The sequence below is a fragment of the Pholis gunnellus genome (assembly GCF_910591455.1).
Source record: "Pholis gunnellus genome assembly, chromosome: 14".
Lineage (NCBI taxonomy): Eukaryota > Metazoa > Chordata > Actinopteri > Perciformes > Pholidae > Pholis > Pholis gunnellus.
Genome location: NC_136541.1, coordinates 5624846 through 5640242, shown reverse-complemented (window position 1 = coordinate 5640242; position 15397 = coordinate 5624846). Strand labels below are relative to the sequence as shown.

Sequence of the window (15397 nt, the reverse complement as noted above, 5' to 3'; positions counted from 1 at the left end):
CTTCAGGAAGCAATTACGGCAGACAACGTGCCTGTGCATCAAGTCGTCGGCATGCAAAGCGAACGTTGTGTTGCATATTCAGATGTTTTGTGGAGGGATGACAGCCTTTCAGAGGAGCTGCAGCCTGAGGGGATAATGTGCCGGAGTTGAAGCCGCCGAGTTTCCACACGACGGTTTCATGACTTCAATTACGGATTCAGAGAGAAGCGCAGAGTTCCCCCGATTCTTTTAAGAGATATTAAGAGGGCATTGCACCAGTCATACACGGCTGAATGTTAACCGGTGTTTTTGAGCTTCCAGCTCCACATTTGTATGCAATCCTGCATCACGATTTCAGCTTGAAGCGCTTGACAACTTAAAATGCCTGCTGTGTTATTAATTAAGATGAGCCTGCTCCTCTACTGTTCACAAAGTATACTGCTAATCATAGCCGCTGACCACACAGCATAAAGAATATCAATGTGTGGGAGCGCCGCTCTGCACAAGTCACACAGGCAGTTATGCTCGTACATGCTCAACAGCATGACGTCCCTTTCAATTAGCAAGTGTAGTGGAGAAAAAATAAACATGTGATAATTTGTGAATTTTAAAGCAAATTCTAGTCACGTTCAACAGCGTGACACACGGGAAGAAAAATGTTGATCCAAGATTATAGCAGTTGATATAATGTTTTGCCACAGAAACTAACTCATCATTTATCAGCACGAGTTGGACATAATTTGAATTAACTGTCCTTGAAATGGGAATACGGTGAAAACATCCGGTATCCAAGTGGCGTTCACATCGTTCATACAAAACGCTGCTATGTTGTTGATTCAAGAAATAGTGATGGCCGTGATGGTTTAGAATCACTCGGATCTCAATGCATGAACAAAGCCTTTGTGTTTGCTTTGAGTGAAGCATGTGAATAAGACAATAAGGTAAAACTAGGGCTTCAACCAACTAATTATTCACTAATTAGTCACAAGCTTACACCTTCTACTTCCTGTCTAACACGTTTCCATTTTTTCGGCCCCCCTCTCACCGTCCTGGAAGACTCTCTCCACGTTCAGGCCATAGGTGGAGCAGGTCTCGTAGTACGTGCAGCGCTTCAGGTCATTCGACAGCTTTCTGGCCCGCGAGTCATCGATCACTCTGGGGTTGGCAGCACTGATTGCGTCTGAGAGAAGAGAGTAAGAAAATATATGACACAAACATTTTACTTAAACGATGAGGCTGGTGATATTCTGAAGTCAATTAATTTCACAAAAAACAACTGGGCAAGAGGTATAAATAGTGCATTTGTTGGGGACTGTTTTCAGCTGCGGATTAATACACATTTGCTGTGCATGTGAGTATTTCCAGCAGCAGGATGCTGTGTGTAGGATTGACTAAATATAAACTGCAGAGCCCATGTTCACTGTGATGAGGGCAAGGACACGGAGTAGAGAAAACGTGTATATCAGACGTAGGAAAAGCACCTTGTGTTCCAACGAGGACCATGGGGACCTCGGCTGTGTTCCTGTAGCTGGAGAGGCGCAAGAAGTAATTGTAGACCGTCTGGAAGCTGATCTCATCCTCCAGGCTGAAGACGAACACCACCGCATCCACCCAGGCAGCAAACTGAGGACAGAGCAGAGGTGACATGTTGACGCACGGTGAAATCTAAGAGGCCACATTGTTGCACTAGAACTTTTACATAACGTTTGTTTGTTTTTTTTGCCTCAGAACTGCTTATTGTCACTTGTTGGATGTTTGAGCTTCACTGTGCAGTTGATGCGTGTGCACAGTTTGACACTAGAAGGCTGTTTTCACATTCATCTACTTAGAAAGGTGAACTACTTGACATCACAACTAGTATGGAGGCCAATCGTGATAAAATATGCCACGAGTGTGACGTGGACATTTGAAAGCTCCAGCATTTACTGTGACGGAACAAAGTAGTTACTAAACTTTAGAAATATAAAAGTTGCATGAACATGAACTATGAAGTAATAGATGAACATTAAAGATTTTTTATTATGGTTATTAAACTTCTTTTTAATGAATACAATTTGTTCTTATAATGGGCGCCTGAAATAGGCGATGTATCTTAAATACAGACATTTTTACTGTTCAGTGTCGCAGGCCTTCTTTTGACTGACGTTCACACATGCAGACAGAAGGGGGCAGTGCAGCAGCAGCCGCAACACCAGGACCGTCACTAGGTGATACGAAAGCGAATGATTTAACACTACTACCGCATCATATCTGTATTCCCACTGCTGTCATCATTTAGGAATCTTTGTATCTGCGTCATACACGCCGACAATCTCAGCGTAGTTTATGATCAGACGGGGCAGAGAGGTTTCCCTCGAGCGGAGGAAATCAATCCTAATCACCATTCATTGTGGGGAAGAGGCCAAGCAGAGCTCAGAGTAGTGCTAGCAGTGACAATCAAGTGGTAGCTATTCCCCCCGTACTGCCCTCAGCTTTCACACCTCACTCAGACCCCCCGATAGGGAATGAATGGAAAAATCAAGCCTCCGAGCCACAACTCCGCTCAGCTTCCTGTGATCATAATGGAGGCCTTTAATTATGCCACTAATTATACAGGCAGCTGACAACTAAACCAAACTCATTTCTATTCCCTAATCTCACGGAGCGCAATGCGAGCGTAAAGTCGAAGCTTTGCCAGGCCAGGTGACAATACTGATGGAAACGCACACCGGCGAGTGTGGCGAGAAACATTGAATCTTGGGAGAGAAGCCACAAGCAAGTCGTTTTTGTATTTCTGGGGGGGGTTTGTTAGCATTTTAGCATTGAATCTGCTTATTAAATCTTCTTTCGAATCAAAATCTTTCGATTGTCAAGCATTTCAAGCAACAAAAGTTCCAAAAGACTTAGTATTTAAGAACTAAAACTCCAAGAGTGGTATTCAAAAAGCACTCAATACATTCTAATACTTTGCCACATGAATGTGTTGTGTATGACTCTTTGTTAATAAAAAAAGACAGACAGCTGTTTCGTTTTTGCTAGAGGTGATAAGTAACGATGTGGTTTACTACGGTCAAGCTGAGAACACACCAATAATATGTCATCATCGTGTGAGTGTTAGCAGATAGCTGCCTATCTACACTTCCAGTAGACACGGAGCCACGTTAGCATTCATTTGGAGTCGTGTTTCTGACCATCAGACAAATGTCCAACTTTCTCTTAGTTCTGTTTGCGCTTTCTGCCAGATCCTGAGGGAGAAATCTGGCTCTTTAGCAGCTAAATGCTCCACTGTGTTCATCAGGAAGCTGCAGCTTTGTCTGTCTGCCGTTTGGCGCTGGATCGGTGGCGTGTAGTCGGTTTATCAGAGCTTTTTGGTGACAAGCAGCTGTCTGCTGCATCTGGAAACGCAGCTGAAGGCCGAGTGAACCAAAACAGTAAAATATTGCACTTGTAACTCATTTGACAATCTTTTCAGACAGCTTTAGATGCTAGTTACTTGCAGATTAAGACTTAAGATGCAAAACATGGGATTAAATAAAATACAATATGATCCATTGTTCTAAATTTGAACCATTCCTTTGTATATGTAATACATACGATTTTTTCAAAAACTTAAATAAAAAGGATAACCTAGAATGGATGAAGTAAACATAGACGTCCTATGTTAAGTACATTTAAGTCCTGTAAGATCTGTAAACGGGAGGTGAAACCCAACACTTTCTGGTGAAACGAGGATAAGAGTCCGACGCCTGCTCTGACACCACACAATGCTGAGCGGGAAGCAATTTATTTCCATTGGAAAAGAATGAAATAGCGTCAGTATGAAAATATCAATTGCATGATCTCTTATGGCTTTGAGACTTAGTGAGGCCCACTGTGGATGAAATTGTAGCTCCATTACTCTTCATATTGCACATAATAATGTATTAGACGCTGCGCTGCCCCTTCGACCACAAACATTATTTTGGGCTTGGCTTGCTCATTGATCTGTTGTGCTGCCCCGCTGCTCCAAACAGTCCAGCAGAGAAGTAATGGTCCGTCTCTGAACACTTCCTGCCTGCATGACAGTTTGCAGTAGCGCTGTACTCCACCAAAGACGTTCTCAGGTCAAATAAACACCTTCGACAACTTTCTCGTAATGACGGTGGAAGAAGTACGCCGATCCTTTTCTCAAGTGACAATACAACGATGTAAAAAACTCTCTCAAGTCAAAGTCTTAAATTCAAAACACTACTCATTAAGGCCGTTTTAGACCAAAGACATTCTCAGTCGACTTAAACTCATACGATTTCTTGTAAAAAACGAATTAAAAAAGCATAATAAACAACAATAAATCGTACTTAATCTTAATCCAAGACCAAAAACCACAGATTAGTTGATTAAACTACTACGAGGTTTGCAGACCGTTCCTGTCGGACACATCTTGCAGCTTTAGAATAAAGAGATTTCTCTTCTTCTCAAGAATCAACACTCTTACCTGCAATTCTGGAGGCCCTCCTTCATCTCTGATCAGAAGCAGGTAGCTCTGTCCATCCACCACTATTTCTTTCTTGAAGCGTCCACCTGAGGAAGAGACATTCATCAAATATGTGTTATTGTTCCAAGAGGATTCTGGTAACGCGGGTAAGTCTGGTACGAGATGATACTGGAAAAACACTGGAAAGGATGTAATAACTGACCACCAGGGTTTCCCCGAGGAGAGAAAAAAAAGACGTGCAGACACATCTCATAAATCATAAAAACAATGAGGATGTTCCAGATACCAAAGTTAATATCAAAACACAGCGTGACATGGCCCATAAAAGTTTGGCGAGATGGTGTGCGAGTCGAAGTGCAGTTCTCAATTTAGACCCCCTGGATGTGTTGCCGCGAGGATCACATGCCGACAGGAAGCCAGGTCTGTCTGGAGCCAATTACGTGGGCGAGAAATTGCCATTTAGCACATCTAATGCACAGCTGCTGAGTGAACAGGTTCAGTCACCGTCACCGCACAGCCACAAGTCCCCGGAAAAGCCCAACTTTTCGCTCCACTTCGTTATCAGACTGCGCGTTCAGGCCGTCACTTCACTGCGTGAGCTACAGGAGGTTTAGAAGATTGGTTTTCACGGCATTAACATAACTCATTACACTTTGCTTGAAATAATCTCGTATTGCAAAGAGACTAAAAGAGGAAGGAACGGAAGTGATGGGAGATAAAAAAAAAAAACAGAGGCGAAAACATTATGAACCGGTTTGCCTCAGGTCACGCCACGTCCACAGGAGAGTGGCGGCGAGCTTACACTTCGCCCCCGTGTAGCCTTGACTATCTCTCTCCTCGTCTCCGTCTCTAATAAAAATGCATATTCCTCGCTGCTAGCGAAGCCGGCTGCAGATAAAGAAGAGATCAACGGGAGAACTATGCACTAAATTAGATTTCGCATATCATTTAAAATGGTCTGCGATGCTGCAGAGAGATTAAAAAACATTCAAATGAGAAAGCCGTGAGGCTATAGATGTCCCTGGGTGGGAACACGGTGCCTTATGAATACGAAGATGTATTTGCACAAATTAAAAAAAAAAGGTTCTAGGAATGATCATGAAACAGATCGAACAAATTGTGCTGAAGACAGCAGATGTGCGGACTAAAAGTACACCTGTTACACGTTGTCGCGGAGTTTCATAAGCGGCCCCGTGAGCTAAGATATTCATGGGTAATAAGAGTGTCGGGAGTTCACGCTGTGCAGCCTCCATATCAAGAACTCCAGGTCTTACATCACAGAGCAGCGGCGAGGGCCACACGGTAGCCAGGCCCTGTAATGTTTTAATAGGCGGAGAGTATTCCTATCTCAGCAAGCAATACATATCCACTTGAGCCACACTTCCACCCTGTTAAGTCCACTTTAGCCCGCTTGGCAAACAGGGAATTCTCCCAGCCTTTTGCACCGGCTCTCGAGCCCTGCTGGATGCTGGTTGTGTAACAGAGAGAGAGAGAGAGAGAGAGAGTCACGTACCACCAGCCAGCTCTTCTCTTTCTCTTTTTTTTCAAACTCAAGTCACAGAGCTTTGGAGATTCAGACAAAGGACTGAGAAACTACGTGTCTGTGTGTCTTCTGAATCCCGTTTAAAAAAAAAAAAAAAAAAAGATGAGGAGGATCTAATTACACAGTGGGAAAGACTGGATCAGAACGACACAGCAAACCAAAAGATGGATCAGAATACGGAGCTTGGCGGCGCACATGCATACGCCAGAACAGATTATGGAAAGTCTCTCTGAAATCAGTATCTGTACGGAAAGCATGCGGCTGAGGTGGAAACACGGGCGGAGATTGAAGTAAACATTTCAGTTGTGTAATCGTTCCGGGGTGCTGTTGTCTTTATTTAGAGCTGAGCCAATACAGAAAGCCTGTGCTGTGAACAATAATAACAATAATAATAATAATAATAATTGAGGCAGCAGACCTCTTTCACCATCGCACTTCTCTCCAGCGCGGTTTCAAATGTGTCTCCATCTCACACAGAAACAAAGAGGCGACTAATAACCTTGCAGCCAGCCTACAGCGGGCCGGTGAGGAGCTGGTATAGGCACGGTTAGCACGCAGTAAGCATACTCCGCTTTACACGGAGGCTTAGACCTTGACACAGAGCCACAATCCAACGGAGCTCCATCCGGTGTTGCCATGGCAACACACCCCAGTACCTTTCTCTTTTCTTTTTTTTCCTCTCTCTCTCTCTCTCTCTCTCTCTGATCATCACAGCAAAAGCCCAGGAACAAAACACTGAAGAAACGGCCGCCGCTGAGCCAGTGTTAACGCAAAGAGAGGTTGAGCAGCAGCTAATTATGGGATAGGTATGTTGTATCACAGCAACGTAAAGGGACAGACACATCTGAGCCCGCGAGTACCGCAGCAACGCTCGTTCTGGGTTTTCCTGCTGCATTCACCACCATTGATTTCTCAAGGACTAATTAAGCCATGAGGATTTTGTTTTTTTTTCTCCCTTGGTGCAGCAAAATGCCAGAAACTAATTATGCACTTCACGTCTCATCCTCACTATAATTACACAAAAATGAAACACTGCAAAACCCCTCAAAGATCAGCAGCTAACTCCGGGTTTACCAACATCTCTGAGGGTTTCTGAGAGCAGGACTTACCTTTCAGGCCAGAAGGGGGCATTCTCATTATGATTCTGCTGATAAATTGGAAGAATATTTGATTTTTTGGAGTTAAAAGGGAGAGGGTCGCCTTTCTGAAAACAGACCTCCCTGAACTAAACTGACCCATTCTCCATCAGCACAAACGGTTGATGATTGATACAAAAACTTTGATTTACAGTCCCAGACTAAATGATGGGGTTTAGTTTTACCTGTTGAGTTTTAACAATGAGTAATCTTCACAGCCCTAATTTACTGGAGATGTTATGCTTTGTCATTATCTCACCAATCTCGGTGGAGGAGGAGAAAGCTAATTTATAAAAATGAACCCAGCCAACTATCAGTTTTGGCATCCGGAAGCTTCATTTCATCCAACGCACAGCATTTGAATACAAACTAATTAGAAAAAACACTCTCACAAGGCACCGTGCTCCATGTACATATCCTAATACACACATCCTAATATGGTTATCCGTCTGCACCGAGTAGCAATCAGTGCCAACATGCTCCACTTTCTTCCCGTGTAAAACAAAAGAAAACTAATTTACCAGCTGGCGGGTTTCTGTATAATTTCATTAATCAAATGATTTTAGAAGACATCAGACTGTCATCAATCTAATAACAAGGCTTCTCTTAATTTATGAGAGGCAAACAAAAAGGTGTTCACTCGTCAGCGACCACGTATTTTATAGGACAAGATAAATTAGAACATGAAAGCCGCAGTAAACACGGCGCATTAATCAGAATCTTTGTGGTTTCCTGACACGTTCACAATCACCTCCTGACCTGCACCTCCAACAGCAGACTCTTACCTTCGGGAGACTCCTCCTGCACATATGTGCCCGTCAAGTACCGGTGGACCAAAGCAGACTTCCCACTGGACAGATTTCCCACAATGCCCTGCAAGGCCAAGAGCAAAATACTGTGATTATCGCTGACAGGCATAACATGACAGGTACAAACCAGAAGCATATGTAGACTTGGTGACCTGGCAAAAAGAAAGAAAAAAAAAGTCTCAGCACAAGGTCGTCTCACTTTGTTGTTTCCGTAGCTTTCATCCTTGCTCAGCGACTCTATCCGCTGAGTAAGGCCATGAAATGTTGTTAAAAGCTCCGGAAATACGAGGTTAGTGGACCATGTGTGTGAGAAGAGTGTTTTACAACAGTTCCTGTTAACAGAAGCATCACCATAAGGGCCCAACTGGTAAAGTCGACATATTAGTTCAGTGCTCAGTGAAAAATGAAATAGCTCAATGTTTTTGACCAAATACATCGATATCAATGTTGCAATAATATTGTGAGACAATAAGATTTTTGATCAATAATTCTCAGTAATGTGGATTTGAAGACTAAGTGGATAAAGGCAAATATCAGCAAGTTCAGAAAATGATACAAGTTTACTGTAATGCCGGCTTCAAAACCAGGAAAAGAACGCACTTAATGCCATTTTACAATAACAAATATTCAATACGACATCTAGTCTCATGTCACAATGTCAATATAAAACGTATATTTTGCGCAGCCCTGTATTGGTTTGTATCCAATAGATTTATGTTGAAGTTTATGTCAGAGTCCAGAGGCCTCAGAAATGTAGTATTGGTTGGACTATAATTACCAAACACTAAACCCAAAGGTGAATCAATGTCCACCGGGACGGACCGCTTCTCTATAAGTAGATTTTAATTCCATACTGGTATGAACTGATTTAAACAAAACGTGTTTATATGGTAGGCTAAGAAAACAATGGGAAGTAACAGAAAGTACATTTGGTTTTGCAGTCAAGGAACAAAACCTTGAAAACCACCATTTGGTTCTTCGTGCGGGCTGTAAGCGGTTGAAACATTTTTAGGATAGCCCTCTAACATACGACGGTGTGGTTGCAATCTTTCCCCTACTTCCTCTCCCTGGTGTCTAGACCAGACCTAGCTACAACGCCTTCAGGGTGATGCATGGCGGAGGGTGGGCTGATGATGCCAGCGTGTCTAGGAAGAACAAAGGCTGCAACATGCCTCATCATCATTCCATCCTCCTCCTCCTCCTCCTCCTCCTCTACCTCCTCTACCTCCTCTACCCACCATCGCCCTCTTCTTCTTTAGATCATTAGTGGGTGTTACTCAGGTATGGTTCTAATTATAGGGAAGTTTGAGGCTCAAGAGAAAAGATCGGTTTAAGGCCTTTCCCAGCCTTCCCCCCCCCCGTATAATTGAAGTATAAATATACCATGTGGTACCCCAGCAGAATAAACTATGAATAAGCTTTAAGCAAAAGTTGTAGGCTGTGTGCAGTGAAAGCAATGAGTCAACAACAATCGACGTTGAATGTACCACCGAACCAGTGTTCCTGCTGTTTTAACTGTTCGGCTTTGTGACCTGCTGATATGTAGCCTTTCTAAAAAAATAAATAAAAGCACTATTCAAGTACAAAACTTCTTTGGAAACGGTTGGGTTTGATCTGGGAATATTTGTGTGGAGTGTGGATTTAATGATCAAAAGAGGGCAATAAAATAAGGTTTGACCACAGTTTAAGTTGCCATCGTAAAAACTACAATGCCGGCTCACAGCTGGAGCAGATGTTCTCGAGCTCATCTCAGCCTATCATCATTTGACACTTCCCATCATTATTATTATGGCACCAAAAAAGAAGAAACAGATCACGCCACCATATTAAAAAGCTCCTGAGCCCAACTTCTTTTCATTACCAACTTCTTTTCATTACGACCTTGTCGCTAAACAGCATTTCTTTGAACAGAATGACTTTTTTTGAGTCACTTCATTCACTCTTTCCAAGTCTATTGAACAAAAACCAATGTGCTGAAGCTCCTGATTAACACCCGAGAAACCTTAAAGGAACAGGGACGCATTTGAAGCGTTTGAAGCCCAAAAAAGGAGCCAGTACGTCTTTGAGCTTGTGAACCCCCCCCCCCCCCCTCCTCCTTTCATTCCATTGAAGTTTTCTCTTTTTGCAAAGGGGCAAACAATGAATTCCCCGACCACGGAAATATTATATCAACTGTCAGAACGGTGGAGTGCAGTTTCTAACGGCTGCTAGTCTTCATGAGTGGAAAGCACTAAATCATGTGAGGATGTTAGTTGTTCATTTGGCAGTGGCTGTGTGTGTGCTTCACTGGCGGGTGGGATCAGACCCAGGATGTGTCACCAGTCTAGCCCAAAACTGTCACTCATTTCGCGTCCTGCTGCAAGCCACCCGGCGTCTCCATGCCAACGCATCTCATTAAAAAAAAAAAATCACCCAGTACGTGCCAGGGAAAAAGTCCAGCCAACTTCTCATCTGTTCCAGCTCGTGTGAAATGCTAAACCAGTAATACATGGGCAGAACATGCTTTCCCATTGACATTTAAAAAACGATCAGCAGGATGAAACCCCGGAGGACGAACAGACAGAGGGGGCTGTTAGAAATATTAAAAAGTTAACTCACCACTTTCAGCTCCGGCACTGACCGACTCAATGTCCATTCCTGGCTGTTGACGAAAGAGTCTAAAAAAGGAAAAATAAGAGGAAAAAGAAATGAAGTCAAGCAGCATTGAAAAGGCAATCCAACCACAGATAATGTGGTTTTACCAGTATTTCCCATTGGGCGATGGTGAAGTGCTTTACAGCTAAAAGTTTATAGTCTGTAGTGTGTGCAACGACTTTTATGATGGATTCAGCTGTCGTATGGATATAAATAATCCGATCTACAGTCTGCTCAGGTATTTAGGACACTTTGACGTACTGGGGGATCGATTTTTGTGCGATTTTTCGAATGACCTGTTCACTAATTCTTTTCCTCATCATCTTTTATTTCCTGCACACAGAAACTCCACAGTTCACCAGTGGGATCGTGTCAAACCTTCATGGAGTTCACTGAAGATCTATCGAGCCATGCCGCACCAAGCTAAGCGAAGTTAAAAGGGTCAAATGGTGAGATGAAGATATAGCTTTTCAAACTGGCAAACTTTCAACCTTTTATTTGAGTCATACACTCCAGGCCAAGCAAATTGTCTCTTCATATTTTTTACTGCACTTTATTCCTAAAGGGATTCAAACAATAGGATCAGATTCAACACATTATTTAACACAGAGCTGCAGCAAATGATCAACAGATATTTTTACTGGTTTCACCAAATGGGTATTGACTGTTTCTTTTTTCTATGGTAGTATATTGAACATCTTTCATCATTCTCTTTTTTTGTAGCAATACAATGATAAATCAAGAAAGTAATGAGCAGATTAATCATGAACAAAACTAATTGGAGATCTTTTTTATGTACTTACAACCTATCAAAACACACAACTGCCAGGAAGGAATTGTGAAACGCCTAAAATCCAGTAAGTACAATGTATGCAGTTCAATAAAAGCTTTCAACACAGTGCGATCACTGAACGGGATTTAGCTAATCCATCTCAAAAGACAGCCATTATCAGGCGTGAGTCAACTTGTTTGGTGTTCCAGTGACATTTGGCGACTTCGACTGGATAATCGCACGAGCAGTGGGAAAGAGCCCTGTGAAGAACAATGCAAACCCTCAGAGCCGAAAACACAAACGACAGCTCCACAAGCGGTGCCTGTTTCCCACAGAGATGGAGTACACAACTGTGTGTCATAACAACTATTAGAACAAAGACCACCTTCCTGTTTTGGATCAAGGCTTTCTCACCATCTGAACCCCCCCCAAGAAGAACATGCCATCTCCGATACGGGAGAGTAGACTCCCTGTCTCCAGACAACAAGGTGTGTAATACCAGGTGAACCCCACACACTCCCTTCCTCATGTCGAAACCATAACAATTAAAAGTGTTCACACACTAAATGGGGGAGCCACCACAAAAGCAAGCCTGTTTGTTGCAGAAATGATGGTTTCCATCTATGCCCGGGGCGATAAAAGAATGACAGCATAAACAGTAAGGTAACCACTGTCGCTATAAGACGCATTTTTGTAGTTCCTCTCCATAATTGATGCTAAAAGCCCGAATGACCTGAGCCAAACATGCCTTTACCTACTACAATTAGTGTAAACCCCCCCCCTGCTCAAATGTTTACTTATTTCTATGATCCACTTACAAAGAGCGTCACGCTGCTCTTGTTGTGGGAGAGGAGAGAAGTTCCTCTCCAACAGAAGGGCCTTTCACCGAGCATTGTGTGTCTTTAGACAGCACGCCTCCTGCTAAGCCCTCTCTCTCAGTGTGGGTTTGACGTGTCTGAACACGAGTGAAGACACCCATCGGATCCAGTTTCAGGTCTGCGACTGTATCAGATAAGGTTGCTAATTTTTCCTGTATTTCCTTTCATTCTGTAGGGACCAATTATTTCCAGCTGTATTCACTGTACTGACTATGATGTTTTTTTTTTTTACTTATGTCATGTTTTTTTTCACGTAATTTAGGTCACAACTAGCAATTTAACAAACGCATCAAAGTTACAGTCTTTGGCACTTACTGAAGAAAAACACAACATTGACAAACAGTCAATGAATAGAGAATTAAATAGACACTAAAGAGAGTACAATAAAAAATAAACGGAAAAAAAGGCCTCCGGATGCACAGAGGTTTTTCTTACATTTGCCCGGTTCACGTACTAAAACTTTCACAGAGCGACACATTCAGATAAAGACCATTCCTTTGATAACCATGTAGGGAAATTAAGTGTCATCAAAGGCCAACGCAGAAATGGAGTTGGTGGCCACTGACAAGCCGCTGCGTTTCTGAAGCAGCACACTACCTTATTATCGATCGTGACAACACCACTTATGCTCTCAGGGACGTAAAAGCACAAAACGAGAAGAAAGGAGGAGGAAATGAGGAGCTTTTACACAAAATTGCACAGGACCCGACACTTGTGCATTACTCTTTTAAAAGAAATCATCTGGTACAACCCCCCCTCTGGAGAACACACCCTTTATAAACTGTAACACGGAGAAAACGCACAACTTTTTCCATCCTTGGAGCAGATAGAGTACAACTAGTTTGGTCCCATGCTAAGAAAAAAAAGAAAGAAAAAAAGGCCTAATTGAATCCATGTGCTGGTGTTACGTCATTATTCAAAAATGAGCATCCCTGCATTACCGTGTCCCAGAATGCCTATGGAAACAGAGAACCCCTGCGTTTGTGATGCGTAGAGAGGACACCGGTGTCTTTGTCTCTGCGAGGGGGGAAACTGCGTTGCCAGCTTGTTTGTTTTTTTTCACTTCACCGCTCATGTCTACTCAGATAAAAATGACCATTCTGTCCGAGTGTAGCGAAGCACAATCGCCACCCCTCCCACTTACTCCCATTTCATGAGAAAAGAAAATGCAACGCGAGCAAAAAAAACCACATGCGTATGGTTGTGTGAGTGTGTGTGTGCGTGTGCGTGTGCATGCGCGCGGGCATTTCTACGTGCAGGGAATCCGAAGCGGTTTTTGGAATGAGAGGACAACCTTGAGGTCGAAACTTCCACTCTGACCGACTTTCCAACCACGCTTTCCCACTATCATAAATTACAGAGTGAGAATTTAGCTAGCAATTAGCTTTTCTACTTTGCTGATGTGCCAACCTCATGGCCAACCGACATTCCCCGTCTGACTACTTTTCATCGTACCTCTCTTGACGAATTTGTCCTGTATCGTCTTCCTGTTGTGTGCTGCCCTGTGGGGCCGTTTACACAGCAAACAACCCCGGTCAGAAATTCTTATCTCGGTCCTCCTGAGCTCCCCAAACACCAATCTCTTCAGTGTATCAAATGGAAGTAAGTGACAAACACAATCAGCAGAGAACAAGGTAAAGATCTTTATGCCGTGTCAGTCTGGATGGCCTGCCCTACTTAAAGCTCTTTAAGCCGAGCGCTGTCTGCCGACAGGCATTGATCACTTTCCTGAAAATAAATTGGACCTCCTGGTTCAAACAGGATTCTCATTTAACATGAGATTTGCAAATTGGGTTTGGAGACATCTTGCAGCACAATGCCCGGGTTGACTGACTCGACTAAGAGAAGGATGTGTCAGATTTATCTTTTTCTGCTACCCAGAACAAACTGGTCGGCCCTGAACTAAAAGACAAAAACTGCACACAAAGTGAAGGAGGATCTACAAATTGCAACTCAAACTCAAGCAAACTTTTTGCAGACTTGTTGGTGAAAAAGCAAAACTGTTTCTAGAACAGCAGGATGCTGCTCACCTACTCAACCACGGTCCCGACGAACAAAATGTACCCTGGCTGAGATTGGCGGTGGCAGATGCTCAAATACGAGCCATATTCAGTTATTAACAGATTTCCCTCCGCTCATGCTTTTTCAATATCTCGCTTTCTCCATATTTCTCCTGCAGCAGGTGAGGGGGCATTGTCCCAGTGGTACCGTTTGTCCCAGTTTCCTTGAAAGTGTCTATTTGTCTCGAACATAATCACCTGCTGGGAGTCTGGCTCACCCACCCCTGCCGGTATAAAGCAGATGCATCTTTTAAATCAATTGTCAATATGCAGATTTTAAAAGCAGGTCGACAAATTCCAACCGCAAAGTTAAGATGTAACAGGAAACATTGTTGGCAGGAATTCACAGGACGTAAATGAGACGGAGCGAGGCAGAGACGCGAAGGGAATTCCATCCTCATTAATACATTTCATGTCTGATTCAAGATAAAAGAAGAATGGATGACAAACACGGAGGGATTTTCTTGAAATTGTCAATAAGGTGATGGCAAGTCAAGGCAAGTCAAAATAAATATGCATCAGTGAGCACATTTTTCTGCAGAGACTTATTACAGAGTTCCATCTACAGTTTCAGTATTTCAACCTCCAACAAGATGGGTGCATTGCTGACCACCTACGCCGCATTGCCAGCCACCCCTCCTCCAACCCAAAGACCCCCAGATAGCCCCCCCATCCCAGCACACGGTTCACTGATCACTCATGCCTCCACGGCCTCGACAGAGTGGCTTTGTTCATCCACAGGTGGGGGGTGGGGACGCAGCGCGCACACCTCAACACCCATCACCCTGAATCACCCTTCCCCCCCCAAAACCTCACAAGATTGAGAAGTCATCATCAGGAAGCACTTGAACGGAGCGTGTGTGTGCGCGCATGTGTGTTTTTGTGAGTGCTGGGCTTCGGCTTTCTGGATTTAATTTAGGAGCAAACACTTAGGCAGGTAGCAACAGGCGGCGAGGCCCGCCCAGAGCACCTAACTTCACTCAGTCTGATCGGCACACCTACATTCCTAATGCCTGACTTCAGCTACTCTGCTGTGGGGAAAACGGACAAATACCACTTGACGCTGCACCACGGGAACAGGTATTCTTGGTAACATGTCATGTGAGAATACAAACACACTGGGAGATCAACAA

The 15397-nt window shown here is 43.5% G+C and overlaps 1 protein-coding gene across 3 annotated transcripts in view; it reads right to left on the bottom strand.

Annotated features, from left to right (window-relative positions):
- Positions 1–15397, bottom strand: part of agap3 (ArfGAP with GTPase domain, ankyrin repeat and PH domain 3) — a gene marked incomplete at both ends in the record, with an annotated part of 111145 nt that overhangs the window by 52228 nt on the left and 43520 nt on the right. For all 3 annotated transcript variants that reach the window (XM_079172847.1, XM_079172848.1, XM_079172846.1), the window contains 5 exons: positions 1025–1159; positions 1461–1602; positions 4433–4518; positions 7897–7984; positions 10519–10577. In XM_079172847.1, the coding sequence (XP_079028973.1) occupies positions 1025–1159; positions 1461–1602; positions 4433–4518; positions 7897–7984; positions 10519–10577 (510 nt within the window). The remainder of the gene's footprint in view (positions 1–1024; positions 1160–1460; positions 1603–4432; positions 4519–7896; positions 7985–10518; positions 10578–15397) is intronic.